Here is a 23,257-nt window from a genome sequence, read left to right on the forward strand (position 1 = left end):
ACACACTATTTCCAGAAGCTATTAGAATATAAAAGAGCTCAGGTACAGGTAAGAAAAGTTGTTAAGCAGGCAAGAAAATGATGCAGGAGGTAGGACTACCCCTCTGGGAAATGTATGTGGGATGATTAGGAAAATGAGAGGACATGTCAAATTCTTAAGCAAGAGGAGGTAACTGCAGTGTCTATTGTAGAGAAGGCTGAGCTTATGGTCCAAGCGTTAGCAAAAAATTCACAGTATAATTTTTTCAGAAGCAGGGAAACGTGGAAGGGATCAAACCAGGATGGCAAATGGGAATATCTTGGATCTTGGATGAGCAGACACCTGGTAATCAAGTGATGGTTGTTCCTTTCTTTATATCAGAGATGAAGAGGGCTGACTACACCAGGAAAGGACCAGATGTGTTACATTATGTTTAAGCATCTTGGATGTCAGGAAGTGGAGAAGTTATTAGGAATATTGAATAAAGTGTGAGAGGAGAGCAGGTTACCCAGTAGCTTATTTTTGTCTTATGTTATGTTATTTTATTTCATTTTTTCATTCTATTCCTTATTAAGAATATGAGAGGTTTTAACTATAAGAGTTTTGTTTATAAGAGTGTTTTTTCTACAAGTTATCTGTTCTTTTACTTCTATATCTACTTGCGTGCAACACCGAAATGTCCCCATTGTGTGTACAAATAAAGGCTATCTTATCTTAGCTGGGAAGAAGCTGTGATTATTCCCATTATCAAGCCAGGGAAGGCTCCAACAAACCCATCAAGTTACAGATCTGACGCTTACATCACATGTTGGTGAGGTCATGGAGAGCAGGATTACAAAGAGAATAACATACCACATTGAGAGTAAGGGGCTGTTCTCACCAGCTCAGAGTGGGTTTAAGAAAGGCAGGGAACGATGGATCTGGCTGTGTGTCTAGAGACGGTAATTAGAATAGTGCAGGTGAATAAGGAGGTAGTGCTAGCAGTTTTCTTCGATATAGAGAAGGTCTTTTGTATGGTCTGGAAGGAGGGTCTGTTGATCAAGTCATTTAAAATGGGAGTTAGAGGTAGGGCATTTATTTGGATTAAACATTTTCTTTTCAAAAGAGTTCAAGTTCATTTAAGTATAAGGTGGAGAATGGTACTCCTCAAGGCAGCGTAATAAGTCCACTTTTGTTTTTGAATATAGTCAATGATGTTTTTAGTAATATAGAGCAAGATATTATGCAGTCATTATTTGTTGATGGAGCCTTATGGAAGAGAGGAAAGAATTAAGGTTTGTTCACGAGGCTCCAGAGGGACCATCAGCTTCAAATACTGGTTTGTACCTTTATCTGCACGAATCCATGCGTGCTCTGAATCAGCTACCAATTTCTAAGCGTGATCATTGTACTGTAAGTTTTTGTGAAATATCTAAGGTTTTCATACCTTGTCCAAGGCATTAAACTCTTTCCGGCATTAGAGATCCCTTTTCTTTCCCATATTGCTTGCAAATTGTGGTCTGCTTAATAATGTGGTATAGGTGTTTCAGATTGAGTTCATTGACCCAAAGAGCCCGGAGACACAATACCATCCATTTGTTTCACTTGATAACAAAAATGACCTTTATGACCCTAACAGAATTTGCATAATTTGGAACGCAGCCCGTAGTCCTATGGTCAACTTCTGGACACAACAGAGCCCTTCAGAGTACCTGGCACCCTCTACTGGTAATGCTGTGCAGTGTGCAAGTGTTCCCTAACAAACACCTGCGGGACATTACACAAGACAACAATGCTTTATCACAATCAAATTTCAGTAATTTAATTTTGGGTTCCCAAAGCCCACCCACATAAGTTTCAGTTACACGTAAGGAATGCGGAACAGAGCTCCATTAACCACAAGACCTGTTTAATTAGTTAAGTGTTAAAATATACAACATTGACATGGTTAAAATGAACGTTTAAAAAAATAAAAATAAAAAAAAACACATTGTAATTTTCATAGAAGCAATTACATTAAGATTTCAAACGGTTCCACAAGGAAGCAAAACTTGTGGTCAGTTGAAGCGCTGCTTCAGTCTTTACATAGTTTAAAATGAATCCATCATTGCAGCAACTTCCTCCTTTTGGAGGAATGTTCAAAGATTCCTATGACCCACTAAAAGATGTATGCGCAGCTTAAATGCCAGGCCTGGTATGTTAAGAGTGGAAAGCATGAGTATTATGCAGGGTGAAGAACCGGTTCATCCGGATCGTAGTTTCCCACTCAGCTCCAAGTAGTGTATTCCCTTTAGGAAGCACATGACAGAGCAGTTTTTCAAGGCCTTCTTTAAAGTGCGTTTACAAGAGGAAATATACCTCGTATCAATACTACTCGCATACGTGTCTTGTCATCACCATCATTGCAGAGTTCTTTTTGCGCATAGAGTATTGCATCAGGTCGCGAAAGCGGCCTTCGACTTCATAAAAGTTGTGTTAAAACAACAATAAATTAATCCTTCATTTGTGAACAACAATTACATTTCCAATCACATGTTGATGAGATTGTTGATTTTATGAGGAGTACTAAAGGTTCTAGGTGTAATAACGGTTGGCTTCATCATATGCGGTGGTATCGAGGTCAAAGAAGTCCTCAAGCTTCCACTGTAAAGTCTCAAAGGTGGGTCTATCCTGAGGATCCCTCTTCCAGCAGTCATTCATGATACCGTACATGAGTTTGGGGCATTTTGGTGGAGGTGGCATCCTGTAGTCATCCAGGATCCTCTGAACCACCTGGTAGTTGGTCATGCCTGGAAAAGAACCATGGAGAGCAAATGGGTTAAACCCTAAAATGGATCAAATAAAAGCCCAGAGAAGATCTTACCAGGATAAGGTGTTTGGCCAAATGTCATGATCTCGTAGAGCAGAATACCAAAGGACCAGACGTCTGATTTTATGCTGAATATATTGTCATTAATGGCCTCAGGAGCCGTCCACTTGACTGGGAACTTGCCTCCTTCCTTTGCTTCATAAACATTTTCATTTTCTTTCTATAAAAAAAAAAAAAAAAAGACAATATAGGTAGATATAACTTCCTAAATTATTTCACAAAATTTAAGAACCAACAGGGACATGAAGCAAGCAGCCTGTGTGGTATTGCATGAGGATCTTTTCAGAGAGCGAGTCCTGTAAATTGTATCTGAACAAACTCTCTAAAAAGTAAATGTTTAACTGCAAGGATGTAATGTAAATCATGAAGAAATTAAACTAAGACAATCGAGCTCCGCCGTAGCCCTCGTGAAAATATATTGACAAAAAAAAAAGCATGCACCTTTTTCTCCTCACTTTATTGTGAGGTTATTGTGTGATTATCATAGGAAGTATTCATAAGAAATACTGCCTATGATAATCACATAATAAAAAAGTTCACCTTGCCAAATACAAAAAAAAAGCCAGGATTTCGCAGAAGAGTTGTTTTTGGGTCAATATTTCCAAATGTTGAAGGCTGGTTCTCTGCCCAGAAACTGCACAGGGTGAAGGACATTTCAAAAGCCCCAAAAATAAATATTTAACATCACAGGGACTTAAAGACATTCAATAAGGTCAAACTGTTATATAGTTCCAATTCAAAACATGGTTTTAAATTGGAACTATATCTCCTCAATCTCCACAACAATCCAGAGAAGGCTTTTGTTTTATTCATGCACATTTAGGCTTGTCAAAAATACACACTAGTAATTATTCATTCACTCCACACTGTGTGGTAGTAAGCAAATTTTGTAGCCCCAAATGCCCTGGGGCAGGAAGGACGGAAGCAATCAGTTTGTCTGACCACCAGGAACACACACACCACATAAATACTGCAAAGTGGGTGAAGTGGACAGAGTCACCCTGCGAAGTCCAGGTTGGTAGATGAGTCCTCGACCACATCCTTCAGAGCATTTATCATCTGCATCAGCCATACTGCCCGTTTACAAGGAGTCGCTCCTCATTGTTGCATCCAGCACTTACGGTAATCCAAATAGTGTAAGATAGTAAAATTCCAAACTATTTTCGTAAGTCTAAATACACTAAAAATGTTGATATCGCAATAATAAAAACAGACAATTGGAATGTAATCAACTAATTTCTTTATTAGCATTTATCCATGAGTTTCAATCACGCGACTTATTTGTTGTCACGGCCAGGGCCGGCCCTTCCACTAGGCCGTATAGGCGGGTGCGGCACTGCGTGCGCGTGCGTGTGTTTTATTGTTTTAACTGTAACTTGCTTGTTGTTTTTAGCCACTGTTAGCACTTTGAGGTTCCATTTCGAATGTAAAGTGCGTTATAAATAAAATTATAAATTAATCCACATTATGAGCTTTTTGTTTGGCATTTCTACCTGTAATATGTGTTGTGTAGTTTTATTTTTGGGGGGATTTAAGTCCAGTATTTATTGTGCTGGGTTTCATATAGTTAACTTGTAGTGCATAAACAGAACATATTTTGTATCCCTTAAACACGTGGCGCCTGACTGTATTTACATAATTTAAATAATAAATTATGTAAATAATAAAACTAAATGGATGAATGACTTTGTATTTCTAAATTACAGCCACCGTGTGGGAACGTTCACCCGAAGCAGAGGAATGCTTAGCGCTATTCGGCTGCTAACACCATTTCCTAATAAAACACACTTTAACGGCTGTTTTTCCGTGGATGTTTGTTCTCAATAGTAAGACTAAAAGGAGAGAAGATCTGTCAATTTATATCTTCCGCCATTGAATTAAGTGGAATACTTTCACCCAAAAGTGCCTGTATGACCTGAGACATCCCTCTCTGCTGTTAGTCAGAGAAAACAAAGCATAAAATAAAAGAAATGAACGAGCTTTGATCCTCATCTACAGCTGCAAGTTGCCAACAACACGTAAAAGCAGCAATATATTTCCACAATGTCTGTAATGTCTATGTGTCTGTTAACCCTGCGACAAGTTGGCCACTGTCCAGGGTGTACCCTGCCTAAGGCCCGAAGTCACTGGGATAGGCTCCAGTCACCCGCGACCCCGAAAGGGAACAATCGGTAGAAAATGGATGGCTATTTCCACAACAAACATTTGCAGACATTTAAATCTGCTCTTCCTCACCCACAAGCCCTTTGCACCGTACAAGCCCTCAAAGCTTTCAAGAGCACGGACTGTATTCAGGTAAGTGACTGATCTTAAAATATAATATCTGGGCAGTTGTAAATTAGGCTCGTTAAAACTGTCTGCAAGTATGCTAACGTTCATTAGCATGTAGCCACACACTTATACGTAAACTACCTGCAGTGGGGGATTTAGGTGGCAAAGGCGGTTAGCGCTCTTGCCTCCCAAGAAGGAGATCATGGGTTCGATTCCCAGACCAGACCAACATCACATGATCTCTCTGGGTGGAGTCTGCATGTTCTCCCCGTGTTACCGTGGGTTCTCTCCGGGTTCCTCCCACCGTCCAAAGACATGCATGTGTTAGGCAAAATTGGTGATTCTAAATTGGCCCTAGTGAATGAATGTGAGCGTGAACTGTCTGTAATGTCTATGTCTCTGTGTTGGCCCTGCGACAAGTTGGCCACTGTCCAGGGTGTACCCCGCCCAAGGCCTGAAGTCACTGGGATAGGCTCCAGTCACCCACGACTCCGAAAGGGACCAACACTGCAGGTATCAATCCATCCATTTTCTACCGCTTGGTAGAAAATGGATGGATTGATACCTGCAGTGTTGGGAAAGTAAACTACATGAACTAGTTCAGTTCATACATTTTAAAATGAACTAGTTCAGTTCATAATGCAAGATTTTGAACTAAGTTCACAGCTCCAAAAAATGAACTAGTTCAATTATTTTTTTCAATATTATGCAATAATTGTTCTAAATTATTTCCACAACCCAAATACAACCACAGGCAGCAATTATTTTATTGGTTTATTGCTGAAAATGTGTGTCAGATTTCATCTTCATATCCAATTTTTAATCCTTACACAACCAGGATTTACATTCACATTTAAAGGGACAGACTTCCTTCATTTGTTGTTGTCCATTCAGTCCACACAGTCCACACTAGCAGCAGTTGCAGCTTTCAGCCCCACAGTATATTCTCAAAAACATGAGGGAAAACTTGCCGGGCAAAATTTGCACAGAAATGTTAGTTTGTTCCATCCTCACCGACCTTATCATAAAACTCACGTAAATGGTCGTAGCAGGGCGACTCCTGCTGGTCTGTTGCAGTGGCGGCTCGCCCATGGGGGGCGCCGCCCCACCTGACTTAACTGCCTGTTTTTAATTTATTTTATTTTTTAAATAATCTCATTTTGAAAAAATAACCTGTGTTAATTAGATGCTATTGATGATTTTGCTTAATGGGTTTAGAACTCTCCAGAATTATAGTTACATTCACTTTCAAGTTCCACGTTTAAAACGTGAACGTTTATCATGTTTGGTGTAGTAGCCAATAGGCTGTCTTGCCGGGGCGCTTGTTCGATCAGCCCCATTGTGCTGTATTTAAGCCAATGGCTCCCCTGTTGCTAGGCAAAAAAAGAATACATATCCGCCAATCATCGTCGAGGAATTTTTTGGGTTTGGGGCGCTGAAGACTAGCGCCCCAAAGTACCAAGATGCACCGCTGCAGCTGCTTGTTTACAGATGTTTTCATTCAAGCAGCGAAGTGTGTAAAATGGCGACATCGGATGAATTTGCCGCACTCTGGACTCTGTCTTCATGGCAGGATCACCCACAGGTTCACTCACAGCATACATCAGGCTATCATTTTTTTTTGTGGTGATGAAATTGATATTGAAATGATATTTATAGGAAGTTCTAGTATTGTGCTCAGCCATGTGGATTCATGATGTCATTGTTTACATAGAGTAAAACTCTAGCAAAACTCTACTCCCGCTTGGTTCACGGGTGCAATACTACATGCAGTTTCATTATATTTGGTAGGATGAAGGACACATTAGTTGTGAATACAATCAGAGTTTGAAAGGTATTTTCCGTTAATAGCCGATTAAACAAAGTGATGCCGGCTAGCGAGCTAGTTTTAATGTGAGCACACTAGTTTTAACTGAGCGCTATGCTATTGCATGGCTGATTAGATTTTTTGTTTGGGATGACACACTGTTGTGGTAAATTAGTAGTTATGTGTGGTTTTAGCAAACACCACTGCTCTGTTGACTTCACACGGTGCGGTCGCGTCCATGCTGCTTTTTGTTTTGATGCCCATGCGCAGTGCGGTGCGACACTTGAAATCTCTGTCTCTGCGATCTATCGCCTCTACAACTCTGGAGCGCTCACACTTGCCAGACATCGGCTCTTTAGGGGCAACTTAACGGTGTTTTTCACCTGGAAGTCTCTAGAAATCTGACACTTTATTGAACGAAAATAAAAAGAACAAATTTTCCGTTCACAGACACCAGAATGAACCGTTCATATTATCGTTCGTCATCAGTAATACCGTTCGTTCAGTTCACGTTCACCAAAATTATGAACGCGTTCATGAACTTTTGTTCAATGAACGTGTTCAGGTACAACACTGACTACCTGAAACAAACCGGTTCAGACAGGTGTGATTTCTCTAAGCCCACTGGTCCCTCCTGACTACAGTAATACAGTTCTGGCCAAAAATGGGGTCTTAGGTATGTTAAAGATTAATCCTTTATCAAACTTTATTCAGTTTTTCACAATGGGAAAGGCCCTTATGCGTGATCAACCATGGTGATCAGAGGAGAGGGACATGTTATGGCAAATGAGTCCACTTGCTCATGCACTTTTTGCCACAGGGCAACATGCGGCTTTATCCTCAAGATGGCAGTAGCAACAACTATTTTATAATTTTGGACCCATGAAAAGGCACTTTTCACGAAACTGAGCAGCTAGTTCTTGATTCCTTAAAACTGCGGTGGTCCACTTCCTACTCTATTTATTCCTTATAGAGAATTAGAGTCTCGTCAAAATAAAATCATTAATGAACACAAAGTGGAGCACGAGTTAAAGGTGGACAATCACAGGCAGCATGTTATGACCAGAGTGGGGGGGTAACGCGTTAGCTGGTAACTCGTTCGAGTACTCAAATGACTTTTTAGAGTAACGAGGAACATGGTGTTAGTTTTGTGCACACCTTTTTGTGACTTTTCAAATCAGTAATGAGTTAGTTTTGATTAGGTCTTCATCTCCTCCCATCCCAGAGCTCGGCAGGCTGCGCAACTAGTGACTGGAAGTCTTGTCCTCTCACCAAAAGAGAAATAAAGTTTCAGATGCTCGTTATAATTGCTTCATTATAATCACCATCTTGTAGCTGAGGAGGAAAATGTAGGGTAACAGTGATGTGGTGAGTTTAATTTAAATAAACTACAGTGCCAAAACAAGCGTGTTCTATTGTTAATGTTAATATATATCTTGCTAATCGAATATGTTTTAGTGATGTTTTTCATTGCTTGAGGTCAGGCGTACACGTACTTATTGTATGGCATTGTATTGTGATACTCTAAATACTTAACCTGGGGACAGCTAATGTTATGCGTTTATAAAAGTGGTTTTGTGTCTAGGCTAATGCTAACACAATAAATTTAAATCAGTATGTTAAAAACACCACGAACTTAAAATGTTTACAAAAACACTCTTTGCATTGCATATGTACTTTTATCAAGTTCGTTTTATATTAGAGTTAATATAAGTTTGCTTTTACCTTTGAGACAACATGTCGGGTTCCTCCGGTGAGATATTTACATTTGTACGTAAAAGTCTTAACATACAGTCAGGGATTATCCATCTATAACTCTCTCTCCGCTTTGTGTTAATTAAATATTTATTTTAGCAAGACTTTGCCAATTCCCCATAAGGAATGAATGGAGCAGGATGTGGCGCGCTGCAGTTTTAAGGAAACCAGACAAGTCACTCAGTTTTATAAAAAGGGCAAACACAATTCAGATAGAGATCAACAATTTTTAAACTATTCAGGTACGGTCCAACGTTGTCATGTTTTTCTCCCCATGTAAATACTTTCAAGTTAGTATGAAGTCCATCCATCTACTTCCATTTTATCTGAGGTTGGATTCCCCTCCATGTGTGTGTGGTGCCTTTTACGGATGAGAAAGCAGACCTGGGGTGTACATTTAGTGGATAATAGAAAAGTGGGGGGGGGGAAATAATGGGAGGGTGGAACCCAGGTCTCCCGCATGAAGGGCGAACATCTATCCTATTGAACAAACCTCTCATACCACATAAATATGGTAAATGGATAAATAAGCTGACTTCATTGACCAACTGATTACACAAATTAGTGTCCTATGTTGTTAACTGACTATCTTGTTAACTTGCTCAGTTAGGGCAAAACCTGCACATCCTTGATTCCCACACAGGTTTATTCAGCGTGGTTTGAGCATAGAGCCATGTGTTTGAGGCTGTGTGGTCCTCAAAGCATGTGCAGGCCTATAAGAGAAGTTACCGTCTGCTCTGGTTCTAAAAGCTCATGTTAGAGAGTGGAACATGAACGAGCCTCTGAACACGGCCATAGATTGTACCGGTGTGGTAAAAGCAGAACCATGCTTCCCGTGCAGTAATGCCCACGGCCTGTAGAGGCCACTAAAAGACACTGACTTCAGCCAAGCTTCAGCAGCTGGAGTGAGGGGGGAATTGGATATATTTCAGAACAATTCTTCATATTCAGTTGTGATACACGGTAATCTTAGACCATTTTGGCCAATCACAGATTGCCTTGACCGCACGCCACTGAATATAAGATATACAGGTTTAATAAAAGTGCAAAGATATGCAAAGCACTTTTTAAAAAAGGCATGCCAGAGGTACAAATACAATGTACATTATAAAATAGGGTGTCCTGACTGATTAACATTTTATATCAGAAATCATGACATCACCGACTTGTTGCTCAAACACATCTTAGTGAGAATAAACTATTCATGTTGTGAATCAAATGAGTGCATTCCGGGCTGTCTGAGCTCACAGCAGCTTCACGACGACGACGACGACGACGATTATTATTATTATTATTGAGATCTGACCCGTGATTTACCTCCTGATTTGTCCAGTTTTGCAATTATTTGGCTGTTTAACTCGCATCACTGAAGTATTTTCTTGTCGTTAGCTCCACATTAGCACCGCTTTAAGCCCAGCTCTAACGTCCACATATTAAAGCCAGATTTTTCTTTCCCCGCTCAGACCTTTCTACACAAGTAAAATTTGTAATGTTTTGTGCGATTCGGCACTGTGCAAGGAAAATGCTCAAGCAGCAGAGCAGCGCGGGGGAGATGCAAAGGACTGTGGAACTTCTAGTGATAAAAACGCTACATATCTGCAACTATATTATTGCTTATTATAAATTACAACCATTTTGCTTCAAAACCTATGGTATAAATGTTGTTTGAATTTGACAAAGTAGTGTTGTGCCAGGAGTTGAACTTACCATGAAGACCCTGGCAAGGCCAAAGTCTGCCACCTTGCAGATGTTGTTCTCTCCCACCAGCACGTTGCGGGCCGCTAGGTCTCTGTGGATGTAGTTCTGCTGCTCCAGATAGGCCATCCCTGATGCCACCTGCGCCGCCATCTCAATCTGGTCCGAGAAGCTTAGGTCGTTGCCTTTGTCCACTGTAAAGACAATAAATACATTTGTAATTTCGTTGCAATCGTTTTCCATTTATAGTAGAAACTAGGGATGTCCAGGATTTTTTTTTTTTTAAATCAGACTAAACATTGCAATCAATCACATTTGAGAGAAGGGAGGACTACAGCTGCACATAGAGCCTGGCATACATGTGCTGTGCCCCCGACCACTGGGCAGCACATCATAAAAAAGGCATCCAAGTGAATGAGCAACTATTAAACTACAAAGTTCATGTCTTGATTATGAGAAGAGTGTGGCGGGTGTGTTCGTACTCTGCAGGTACTCCAGCAGACTGCCGTTCCTCATGAGCTCAGTGATGATGAAGATGGGCTCCTCCATGGTGCACACAGCATACAGCTGGATCAGTTTTGCATGTCGCAACCTCTTCATGAATTGAGCCTCTCTCAGGAAGTCTTCGGGGTCCATGGAGCCTGTCAGCAGAAAAGATACACCACTGTGTAGAGAAATAAAGCTGCGCACTGTCGCTCAAGTACTGACAGCACAGTAAAATCTCATTAAGTTTTTAATAGACAGGTTTAAGGTCATGTCAAATCTGCTTGCCAGAGATTAAAACTATGTGTATTAAATAAACTAATAGTAAAATGCCCAAATGTCAAAATATTAAAGCTCATATGATGCTCATATGTTCTCACGTTTTTCTTGTGGTAAATAACTATCATGGTTTTGACAAATTTCACCAATAAAAATGTAAAGTTGCAGGAAGTAGTTCTGAAAAGAATATCTCCACGTATGTCATCAAAAAGTGCCATTACAAAAGATGGAGAGATTACTTGAGTTTAAACAATTTTAAGTTTAAGAACAAAAATTTAACAAACTAAAAGGTGATGTAAGCTGAATTTGTTTGTCAAATCATAACTATTGTATGATTTAAATTTATATTGGACCTTGTTTACAATCTGGTTACAGTAACAGTTGGGGAATTACCTCTACATTTGTCATATTTGCTGGCCATGTCAAACCAGGAAGTAACATCACCAAAATGGCCAAATTGGAAAAAAAAACAGGTCAAATCTTAAATATAAATCATATTCCCTTTGTTTTACTGAAAGGTGTAGTATATGTGTCATATGGACTGTAATAAGTAGAAGACTGCAATGTATCAAATTAAAAGCATGCAATCTTTAACGCAATAAATGACTCACACTTTACCATATAATCAGAACAAATAATTTGTACTAGAGATTCTTACCTTAATTACATTAGATTTATGGGGGACTATAATGTAGCTGGTCTACACACTGGTCTAAAATATGAATTTCAGAAGAATTTACATATTAAATCAAATTTAATGTAGAAAAGAAACTAGAAATTCCTTCAACATATACACACACGTTTAAGAAAAATAAATTATATTTTTTGTGTATTCGAAGGTAAGAAAAGTTTGTTTTTTACTTCTAGCCGATAAAGAAAAAGCTAAATGAGAAACTAGTTGTGCCCTCAGTTTACCAGGTTTAAGGGTCTTGACAGCCACAGCAGTCGTGTCGTTCCACAGGCCCTCGTACACTTCTCCAAACTGGCCCGCTCCCAGCTTCCGCCCCAGCTTTATGGAGGTGCGCGGGATCTCCCACGTGTCCACTGTGTTGTAGGATAAGCCATACGTCGTAGGAGCCTCCGTCTGAACACACCAATTGAAAGTAAAATGTCATACATTTGATTTTCCGTTTTATACTGAATGTTAGATACAGACCTTTCTACACGGTTCTCCAAGGCGAACACACAGGCCGTCTGCCTGCAGGGAGTACCACTCCACCAGCTCCTTCAGTGTTTCAAACGATTTGGTTCTGGACACAAAATATTGACCATTCTCCAGCTTTCTCAGTTTGTAGTGCTTCACTTTTCCATGGTCCAGCACTATAAAGTAAAAAATACATGACATTAGGAGATGGAGAAACTTCACTGTAGCCCATAAACCAAATAGTAGTATTTGCAGGTCATGTTTACTAAACCACTGAAACAAAGACATTTAAATCCCCCGACATACAAGGAATAAAAAAAATAAAAAATAAAGGGTAGATCAGGGACATCTTTTAAAAAATAAAAAAACCAGGCCAACTATTATGACTAGTATGGAAATATAAGGTAATGGAAAGAATAAGTGTGAGACCAGAGCTTTATTAGGCTTTTATGAGTGCAGATAATGATATCATAAACTCATGAACCATTTTAAAACGATGTTGAGCTTTATCAGAACTAGAATAAAGAAAACTTAAATTACTTTTTTTTAAATTGAAAATGTCATTATTTTGTAAAAGAAAATAATTGTGAGCCTTGTGAGACTATTGAGCCTTAATAACAAATAGTGTTTGACTTTTAGTATTGTGACAACTCTAGTTAAAGTCCAAAAAGAAAACAAAAAATCAAATGCTGGCTTGAAGCGGAAAGAATTCTGTTGGAAAGATGTCAAAATATAAACCATTCACAGGGAGATCTTTGGAGTAGCCAGGTCATCATTATTTGTGTTGGGATTGTCCAGATCTTAAATATTAGTTTACCTTTGCAGGTACTTTGGCATTAGTCGGTTGACATACTTGTCCCACTTGTAACAGTGGTTGGAAAATATATAAATGTTCAGATCGTCTTCAGCTACAATTGTGTTTATTGTCCCCATCTGGGCCATGTTTTGAGTTAGTTTTTCTATTTCATAATAATATAAAAAGGGCCCCACAGGAGCTGTGGGTCAAATGAGGCTGCAGTGGACCTACCCGAGAGGGACAACTCTCCTTTCTGACTCTCACAGTTGCGGACGAGGAAGGCTCCCTGAATGTTGCCTTCAGCCAGAAGCATCTTCTCTGCATCCTGCCTCTTGGTCTCTGGAAAATACCAGCTGCAAAGCAGAAACTACTTTTACAAAATCATCTAGATGAAGACTTGAAGAATTTATTGTACATGATTCCATAGTTTATAAATCTATATATGTGCATACGGATCAGAAGGAAAGTGCATATGTTGTTTGGTTATATCAAACAAGCTGAATAAAAATAGGTTTTAAAACATGTTTACACCAGTTTTCCACCGAACAAACTCAGAAGCCAAACTGTTTGAGAACTCATTTGTATAGGTTAAATCCATACTCTTATAGGTAATATTTATCGTTTCACTTTGAAATACCTCCCAAAACCAAAATGCACTCAAATAGTAATAGTATCAATACATTCATGTTCAAATATTGATCTTATTGCAAATATGTTTTTACGTTTCTAAAATTACCTATAGTGTCCAAGCAATTTCCCATGTGGATCAATACATTTTTATCAGGGCTATGGAAAAGTGCAGAGTCAAAACCAGACTTCTCTCACTCCAACACTCCAGGTTTAGTGGGTCTAACTCTGTCCCTTCATTCGAGTTCTACCTCACACAAGCTGCGCTTTACCTACAGAAAACAGCATAGTTTTCTCTGAGCACCTGGTTCTTGTTCCATGTTTTGTTTGTTTTCTCAGTCTCACCTGGTTCTTGTTCCATGTTTTGTTTGTTTTCTCAGTCTCGGGTGTAAAAACAGGTCACCTAGAACTAAGCCACTTCCCAAAAGTGTCTGGCACTGCTTATGCCGAGATAGTTCTAGATACATTACTGAGCATGGGTTTGGCAGCGACAAAGATGATGTGGAAGGAGTTAATTGGACTTATAATAAACAGGAAAAGATGTGGCATGACAAGAACAGGATGAGCAAGTCACATTCAACGTGACAGTCACAAGACAGGAAGCAGTGTTACATGTACCGACATAAACAAAAGGGTGCCGCACAACCATCAATGGAAGCTCAGAAGTTTGTCCATAAAGTGCTAGTGAATTAAACCAAACATACTTTAGAAGACTCGCAACGATGAGGGACATTGTACACCAAAGGCTGCTATTTAATGTAAAGTACAAAAGGGGTAAATGTTGGTTAAGAATACTTAATTGCAATTTGTGTTACATATAAACACATTATCCTGACCTCAATCACCACCTTCAATGGATGAAGGCCAAACCTGACAGACCAGTTGAAACACATTACGTCATGAGTCATGATTCAGACAGACGTCCAACGCCAGGTCAAATGAGAGGTCAGGGAAAACATTGATAAATGACTTATGTTTGGCGTTTACATACCATTTAAATCTTAGGACTAAAAAAAAAAAAAAGAAGCATATAGTACTACTATAGTAGTCATGCTATAGCAACACCTCGACTGTAGTGCAAGCTGAAACCCTTGAGCCTACAATATAAGACCATTAATTCTTCTACAAGGAACTATTTCTCATGTGATTTCCAGGCAAGAGCAGCGGTTTGATTTTACACTCTGCCATCTCACCAGGCAACATTTAAGGCATTCCTTACGAGAATTATTAACCACATGAAAACGTTTCCTGGTTTGAGTCAATCATTAACCAGGCTCATCTTTGGCCTGTACTCAAAACAGAGCCAAATAAGATTAATAACACTGAGTCAGACTTGTATTAGGCCTCGACATTTTACCTCTTCGGTTTCACTTGCCGAAGTGGCTCTAAGGCCATTTCCAACATTATAATGGCCAGTAAACAGTAAAATGGCCAAACCTGACAGACCAGTTGAAACACATTACGTCATTTGATGAGAATCTTCTGAATAACAATCATAAGATTAGCTTCAGGCCATGGATCTATTAGATTGGTCTATCGAAACAAAATGGGTGTAGGGGGGAGAAGGGGAAAAAAGCAAAGATTTAGAACTTATTATTGTCTCATTAGCACATTTATAAAGCTTAATTTAGGCTACACGTGACAAGTTTATGGGATTTTAAAAGAAGCAGTGTTTGTGTCGGTCGCATAACTCACGGTTCTGCAGCGATGCTCTCCACAGGGGCCACATAATTGGCAGGAATGTAGCCCGTCTTACTGGCCGAGATCCCGGTGAGCGCTTTGGCGAACCACCATTCCCCTGTGTCCTTGGTGATCGCCTCGAGTGTGTCTCCGGTGTTAAAGCTCAGGTCATTCGCCGTCCGGGCCGAGTAGTCGTAAAGGGCCACGTACTGGTTTCGTCCAGGCCCCGGGGCCCTTGGCGGCTGGGCGGGAGGGCTCAAATCGATCGGATTGTGCTTCGACTCCTTTTTGGGGGATCCATCCGTATCGGACTGTTCAGGTTTTTTAAAACATGACAGGAAGCGATCCCAACACGCGGAAAACCTTTTCTGTAGCTCCATGGTAAAAGTCAATCAGAGCTGATCATTGTGGAAAAAATCAGAGCGGCTTGTTTTGCTCAGTCCCGGGGCTCCAGGTGTAGTCTAATCACCTGAGCCAATCAGATGCACCTGTGAGGAATGAGGAACCGAGCCACTGCCATAGATCCATGGGCCTGCGGGACAACAGCGACCCCTGGTGACCACCGCGTCACATTACAGCAGTCTGCTCATCCTAATGGGTCAATGTTTGAACTAAGGGTATTTGAATTTCTTGTTTAGGCTACAGCATAAGTCGACAACAGACAATTAAAGATAGTCTATTGGATAACTATATATGGTAATGAAAGTAATGTCGGTGTAATCCCTCATTCGTCCAGGCGTGTTCCATAGTAGAAAAAGCTTCAGTTGTAGTCATCTGGACTCAGTTAGAAAAAATAGACGTTTCGACTCTCATCCAAGAGTCATTGTTTTATTGACAATGACTCTTGGATGAGAGTTGAAACGTCTATTTTTTCTAACTGAGTCCAGATGACTACAACTGAAGCTTTTTCTACTAATGAAAGTAATACAATTAATAAAATGGGTAAATCCTGCTTCAAAGCTCTAATAGATCCAATTGGACCTTTACCTTGGGGCACTGATCCAAGAATTAGGCGGCAAACTTTTGCTATTAATAATAACACAAATGGTCATTACACTGTCACAACTAACGTATTTTATTTATTTTGTATGATATTACTTAATACTATTTCTCTCTTTAAAAAAAGCTGTCAAGCTAAATATATTGTCCATGGTCTACACATATGGATCTACACTTCCATGGTCTTCACATATGGGTCTATACTTCAATGGTCTACACATATGGATCTACACTTCCATGGTCTACACATATGGATCTACACTTCCATGGTCTACACATATGGATCTATACTTCAATGGTCTACACATATGGATCTACACTTCCATGGTCTACACATATGGATCTACACTTCCATGGTCTACACATATGGATCTACACTTCCATTGTCTACACATATGGATCTACACTTCCATGGTCTACACATATGGATCTACACTTCCATGGTCTTCACATATGGATCTACACTTCCATTGTCTACACATATGGATCTACACTTCCATTGTCTACACATATGGATCTACACTTCCATGGTCTACACATATGGATCTACACTTCCATGGTCTTCACATATGGATCTACACTTCCATTGTCTACACATATGGATCTACACTTCCATGGTCTACACATATGGATCTACACTTCCATGGTCTACACATATGGATCTACACTTCTATGGTCTACACATATGGATCTACACTTCCATGGTCTACACATATGGATCTATACTTCAATGGTCTTCACATATGGATCTACACTTCCATGGTCTTCACATATGGATCTACACTTCCATTGTCTACACATATGGATCTACACTTCCATGGTCTACACATATGGATCTACACTTCCATGGTCTACACATATGGATCTACACTTCTATGGTCTACACATATGGATCTACACTTCCATGGTCTACACATATGGATCTATACTTCAATGGTCTACACATATGGATCTACACTTCCATGGTCTTCACATATGGATCTACACTTCCATGGTCTACACATATGGATCTACACTTCCATGGTCTACACATATGGATCTACACTTCCATGGTCTACACATATGGATCTACACTTCCATGGTCTACACATATGGATCTACACTTCCATGGTCTTCACATATGGATCTACACTTCCATGGTCTACACATATGGATCTACACTTCCATGGTCTACACATATGGATCTACACTTCCATGGTCTACACATATGGATCTACACTTCCATGGTCTACACATATGGATCTACACTTCCATGGTCTTCACATATGGATCTACACTTCCATGGTCTTCACATATGGATCTACACTTCCATGGTCTTCACATATGGATCTACACTTCCATGGTCTACACATATGGATCTACACTTCCATGGTCTACACATATGGATCTACACTTCCATGGTCTTCACATATGGATCTACACTTCCATGGTCTACACATATGGATCTACACTTCCATGGTCTACACATATGGATCTACACTTCCATGGTCTTCACATATGGATCTACACTTCCATGGTCTACACATATGGATCTACACTTCCATTGTCTACACATATGGTTCTACACTTCCATGGTCTACACATATGGATCTACACTTCCATGGTCTACACATATGGATCTATACTTCAATGGTCTACACATATGGATCTACACTTCCATGGTCTACACATATGGATCTACACTTCCATGGTCTACACATATGGATCTACACTTCCATGGTCTACACATATGGATCTACACTTCCATGGTCTTCACATATGGATCTACACTTCCATGGTCTTCACATATGGATCTACACTTCCATGGTCTTCACATATGGATCTACACTTCCATGGTCTACACATATGGATCTACACTTCCATGGTCTACACATATGGATCTACACTTCCATTGTCTTCACATATGGATCTATACTTCAATGGTCTACACATATGGATCTACACTTCCATGGTCTACACATATGGATCTACACTTCAATGGTCTTCACATATGGATCTACACTTCCATGGTCTACACATATGGATCTACACTTCCATGGTCTACACATATGGATCTACACTTCCATGGTCTTCACATATGGATCTACACTTCCATGGTCTACACATATGGATCTACACTTCCATTGTCTACACATATGGTTCTACACTTCCATGGTCTACACATATGGATCTACACTTCCATGGTCTACACATATGGATCTATACTTCAATGGTCTACACATATGGATCTACACTTCCATGGTCTACACATATGGATCTACACTTCCATGGTCTACACATATGGATCTACACTTCCATGGTCTACACATATGGATCTACACTTCCATGGTCTTCACATATGGATCTACACTTCCATGGTCTTCACATATGGATCTACACTTCCATGGTCTTCACATATGGATCTACACTTCCATGGTCTTCACATATGGATCTACACTTCCATGGTCTACACATATGGATCTACACTTCCATGGTCTTCACATATGGATCTACACTTCCATGGTCTACACATATGGATCTACACTTCCATGGTCTACACATATGGATCTATACTTCAATGGTCTACACATATGGATCTACACTTCCATGGTCTACACATATGGATCTACACTTCCATGGTCTACACATATGGATCTACACTTCCATGGTCTACACATTATGGGCTTAAAGGTGCTTTCATGTTGAGGCTTCATATCACGTTGCGCTCAAATGCCATGTGCTCACTTACATCACACATTACGGTCTCACACCCGGAAGTACAGTGGCGCCGCGCCTCTCCGCCGCTGCTCTGTGGCGCGCTCTGGCATCGCACATGCGTTTTGCTGGCGCGTCCTACATGGAGCTATTGTTGTGGTTCACCGCGCGTTAACCTGCTACACTCACCCACCCACCGACCCCGCGGCCCCCGGCCCCGGAGAGAGCGCGTCCCGGCCCGGGCATTGCAGGCTTCGACCGCAGCGCTCCGTCAGCTGTGACATTGGCTGCATGTCCTTTATTATTAGACAGCCGCCGCGATCATGGGTGACTATTTCTGCCTGTCCGACTGCGACGTGATCGGCTTCGACTTGGACCACACGTTGTGCCGGTACCATCTGAAGGAGACGTCCAGGGTGAGTGGGACGCGCTGGGGGCGTGAGTGCGCGTGTGAGTGTGGACAATACAGCAGCAGCACATAATCCACACATCTGGGACGCGCGGTGGCGGCATCACGACAAGCGGCCGTGTGCTTGTGACAGAGGATATACATGATATACATAATATACATGATATACATGCATTTGCCTTTATAGCAGAGAGATGCACAATGATGATGCTGGGTTTAGTCTGTGAGATTCACTGGACTGCCTCAAAGGCCCATTACTTCCCTGTGTCTACTGCGAATAACGCTGGTTTTATAAGAATACAAAGCCTTCATAGCACGTTGCACGTACTGTTTAACTCTACATCTAAGTTAGAATCAGAATCAGAATTCTAATGGCTGAACATTCCTTCTGCTTTTGAGTCGCAGCTTCCCCAGTGCAGGATTTGTGTGAGGTGTGTCAAATTTATGCTAATCAAAGTCTTGCACAAAATGTGTTCATCAAACGACCCTGCACCAGGACTATTGTGTCATTATTCTCTATAATGTCAGACTCTAGGGCTGACCGATTTATGGAAAAATATGAAATGACCATTTTTCTGATAAACATTGTGATTGCAATCAAATTAGTTGTTTGTCTTTTAATTATAGGGTTCTTTTAAAAGTTCACATTTTAAACGCATCCAGGGACATTTGAGAGAAGACTGGTGGTGTGAACTCCATAATGTTACAAGAAAAACACACATTTCATTTGTCATAAGCCGGAGAACCTGGAGATGACCCAGGGTAACACGGGGAGGACATGCAGACATCCAGAGAGATCATGTGATGTTGGTCTATCACTGCACTCCTGGAGCAGTTTATTTATCATTAGTTTGGGACCCAGAGGCACTTAAATCATTGTGGTATTGTCCTTTCAAGTCTTCCATTGTAGTAGAATTCATCTCTAATCAAGCAGGACAGTGGTAAACATGTTTGCAAAGAAAGGACCTTGCTGGGAGTGTCTTTGTTCTGACAGTGCATTGAAAATTCTGCCCAGAGCCCAGTTTCTCCTGGTATTAAGTAGGTTATTTCTTTTTTTTGTCAACAATGGGGGGGTTCAATATGTTTGTAATTGAAAGAACATACACCTGGTTTTACTTGTAGTCTTTCTTGTGGTCACCAGCTGATCTATGAGAGCTTTACCCGGTTCCTGGTGGAACACAGAGACTATGACAAAGACCTGCTGGAGCTCACCCCTGCCACCTGGGACTTCTGGTGTGTACTCCACATGTGTACTCCACATGTGTACTCCACATGTGTACTCCACATGTGTACTCCACATGTGTACTCCCATGTGTACTCCACATGTGTACTCCATGTGTACTCCACATGTGTACTCCACATGTGTACTCCACATGTGTACTCCCATGTGTACTCCCATGTGTACTCCACATGTGTACTCCACATGTGTACTCCACATGTGTACTCCCATGTGTACTCCACATGTGTACTCCACATGTGTACTCCACATGTTCACTCCACATGTTCACTCCACATGTGTACTCCACATGTGTACTCCACATGTGTACTCCCATGTGTACTCCACATGTGTACTCCACATGTGTACTCCACATGTGTACTCCACATGTGTACTCCACATGTGTACTCCATGTGTACTCCACATGTGTACTCCCATGTGTACTCCACATGTGTACTCCCATGTGTACCCCACGTGTGTACTCCCATGTGTACCCCGCGTGTGTACCCCGCGTGTGTACTCCGCGTGTGTACCCCGCGTGTGTACTCCGCGTGTGTACCCCGCGTGTGTACTCCGCGTGTGTACCCCGCGTGTGTACTCCGCGTGTGTACCCCGCGTGTGTACCCCGCGTGTGTACCCCACGTGTGTACTCCATGTGTGTACTCCATATGTTCACTCCACATGTTCACTCCACATGTTCACTCCACATGTGTACTCCACATGTGTACTCCACATGTGTACTCCACATGTTCACTCCACATGTGTACTCCACATGTTCACTCCACATGTTCACTCCACATGTGTACTCCACATGTGTACTCCACATGTGTACTCCACATGTTCACTCCACATGTGTACTCCACATGTGTACTCCACATGTGTACTCCACATGTTCACTCCACATGTGTACTCCACATGTTCACTCCACATGTGTACTCCACATGTGTACTCCACATGTGTACTCCACATGTTCACTCCACATGTGTACTCCACATGTGTACTCCACATGTGTACTCCACATGTGTACTCCACATGTTCTCCACATGTTCACTCCACATGTGTACTCCACATGTGTACTCCACATGTTCACTCCACATGTGTACTCCACATGTGTACTCCACATGTTCTCCACATGTTCACTCCACATGTGTACTCCACATGTTCACTCCACATGTGTACTCCACATGTTCACTCCACATGTTCACTCCACATGTTCACTCCACATGTTCACTCCACATGTTCACTCCACATGTTCACTCCACATGTGTACTGCACATGTTCAACTCGGGTTGCACAATTCTTTGGGGGGAAAGCATAATTGTAATATTTGTAAATATAAACTTGCAATCACATTAATCATAATTACCAGTAGCCTTGGATTGCTTATAGTTTAGCTGAAGTTTTCATTTTAGTTTTAACTTAATTGAACTTTAGTTAAATATTATATTAAACTAGTATGTTTTATAGGTTTTATTGAGCATGTGATGTCTTCTCAGTTTCAAAGGCCTTGTGGTGGATCTGGAGGATGGAAACCTTGTGAAATTGGCTGAAGATGGAACTGTTCTAAGGTATGTCAAGTTTTATTTTTGGATAATCACAGTATTGGTCTGTTTTGGGTATACCCGGAAGAAAAATCTTTTGAAATTGAAATTATATTTATATTTCGCCCGCTCAATACATTTCATTTAAAAATCCGTAAACCAAGTAATAGAATAACTACGGCCTTACTAGTTAAATCTTGATTTTTTTTTTGAGGAAATTTGATACTGGGGCACGGGGGGCCCCCTCCAAATTTAAACCCCGTGCCCGCCGGCGATTTGAGGGGCCCCGGGCCCCCATCTATTTTCGCAGCCTGCTGTGTCGGAATCTGTCAAGAAATTACACATGAATCAATGCTATTACTTAACAGTCAGAGAACATAATTCAACTTAGAATATTAAACGACACAGAAACGTCAGTCTTTTGTGTGGCTTGCAAGGGAGAGGAAGGCTTAGCCGAGTCAAGATGTTGTAAGCAACCTGAACGACTTTCCAAAATCACTCTCAGCGTTCCTCCCTCTTACAAGTCATTTTATTAAAATCACACATAGAAAGGAGGCGGGTCACATTTCTCATTGGTCAGCTTCACATTAAGGCACTTGTCTTTTACGACTCTTTGGTATTATCTTTAGAGATAAAAACCTTGGTGAATGTTCTACCCATCTGGTCCCCAGGATGGGAGGAACATTCCTCACGGCTGCTTCTACAACATCTTCACACATGTTATTAGAAAAACATGCCTTTCCCTCCCCCCAGGCTAATGATGCAGATAACTTTTAACACACAAATATAATCATATATTTACATTTTATCACATTTCCCTCCTGTTTATCAAAGCATTAGCCCACTTTCTCATATCCGAACACATCACTCTTTTCAGTTTTCAACATGTTTTTCATATTGGTGTGAACATAATACATTTTACACTCAAAGGGTCATGCACATTAATACTTGTCAGTTTCATCTTCTTCTATAGCTACTAAGGCATAACTATGATGCCCTCGGCTTGTGATTGCTTCTTCCACTGTACGTTCTAT

General features: G+C 40.8%; 2 protein-coding genes across 2 annotated transcripts in view; one reads left to right on the forward strand and one right to left on the reverse strand.

The window, feature by feature from the left end:
* Positions 1-1,764: 1,764 nt before the first annotated feature.
* frk (fyn-related Src family tyrosine kinase) lies at positions 1,765-15,791 on the reverse strand. Its single transcript, XM_072445303.1, has 8 exons — positions 15,380-15,791; positions 13,289-13,410; positions 12,272-12,437; positions 12,033-12,199; positions 10,838-10,996; positions 10,368-10,549; positions 2,822-2,987; positions 1,765-2,747 (listed from the first exon to the last, which is right to left on the reverse strand). Exons 1-8 carry the CDS (start codon positions 15,742-15,744, stop codon positions 2,533-2,535), a joined length of 1,542 nt encoding a protein of 513 aa, XP_072301404.1. The 5' UTR covers positions 15,745-15,791; the 3' UTR covers positions 1,765-2,532.
* A 3,485-nt stretch (positions 15,792-19,276) lies between these two features.
* Positions 19,277-23,257, forward strand: part of nt5dc1 (5'-nucleotidase domain containing 1) — a 49,603-nt gene continuing 45,622 nt past the window's right edge. Inside the window, exons 1-3 of the mRNA XM_072445339.1 lie at positions 19,277-19,473; positions 20,608-20,699; positions 22,179-22,250. Of these exons, the coding sequence (XP_072301440.1) occupies positions 19,381-19,473; positions 20,608-20,699; positions 22,179-22,250 (257 nt within the window). The 5' untranslated portion in view covers positions 19,277-19,380. The remainder of the gene's footprint in view (positions 19,474-20,607; positions 20,700-22,178; positions 22,251-23,257) is intronic.

Source organism: Eucyclogobius newberryi, unplaced genomic scaffold (assembly GCF_026437365.1).
Source record: "Eucyclogobius newberryi isolate DKJ021-1_F unplaced genomic scaffold, fEucNew1.0.hap1 SCAF_1, whole genome shotgun sequence".
Taxonomy (NCBI): Eukaryota; Metazoa; Chordata; class Actinopteri; order Gobiiformes; family Gobiidae; genus Eucyclogobius; species Eucyclogobius newberryi.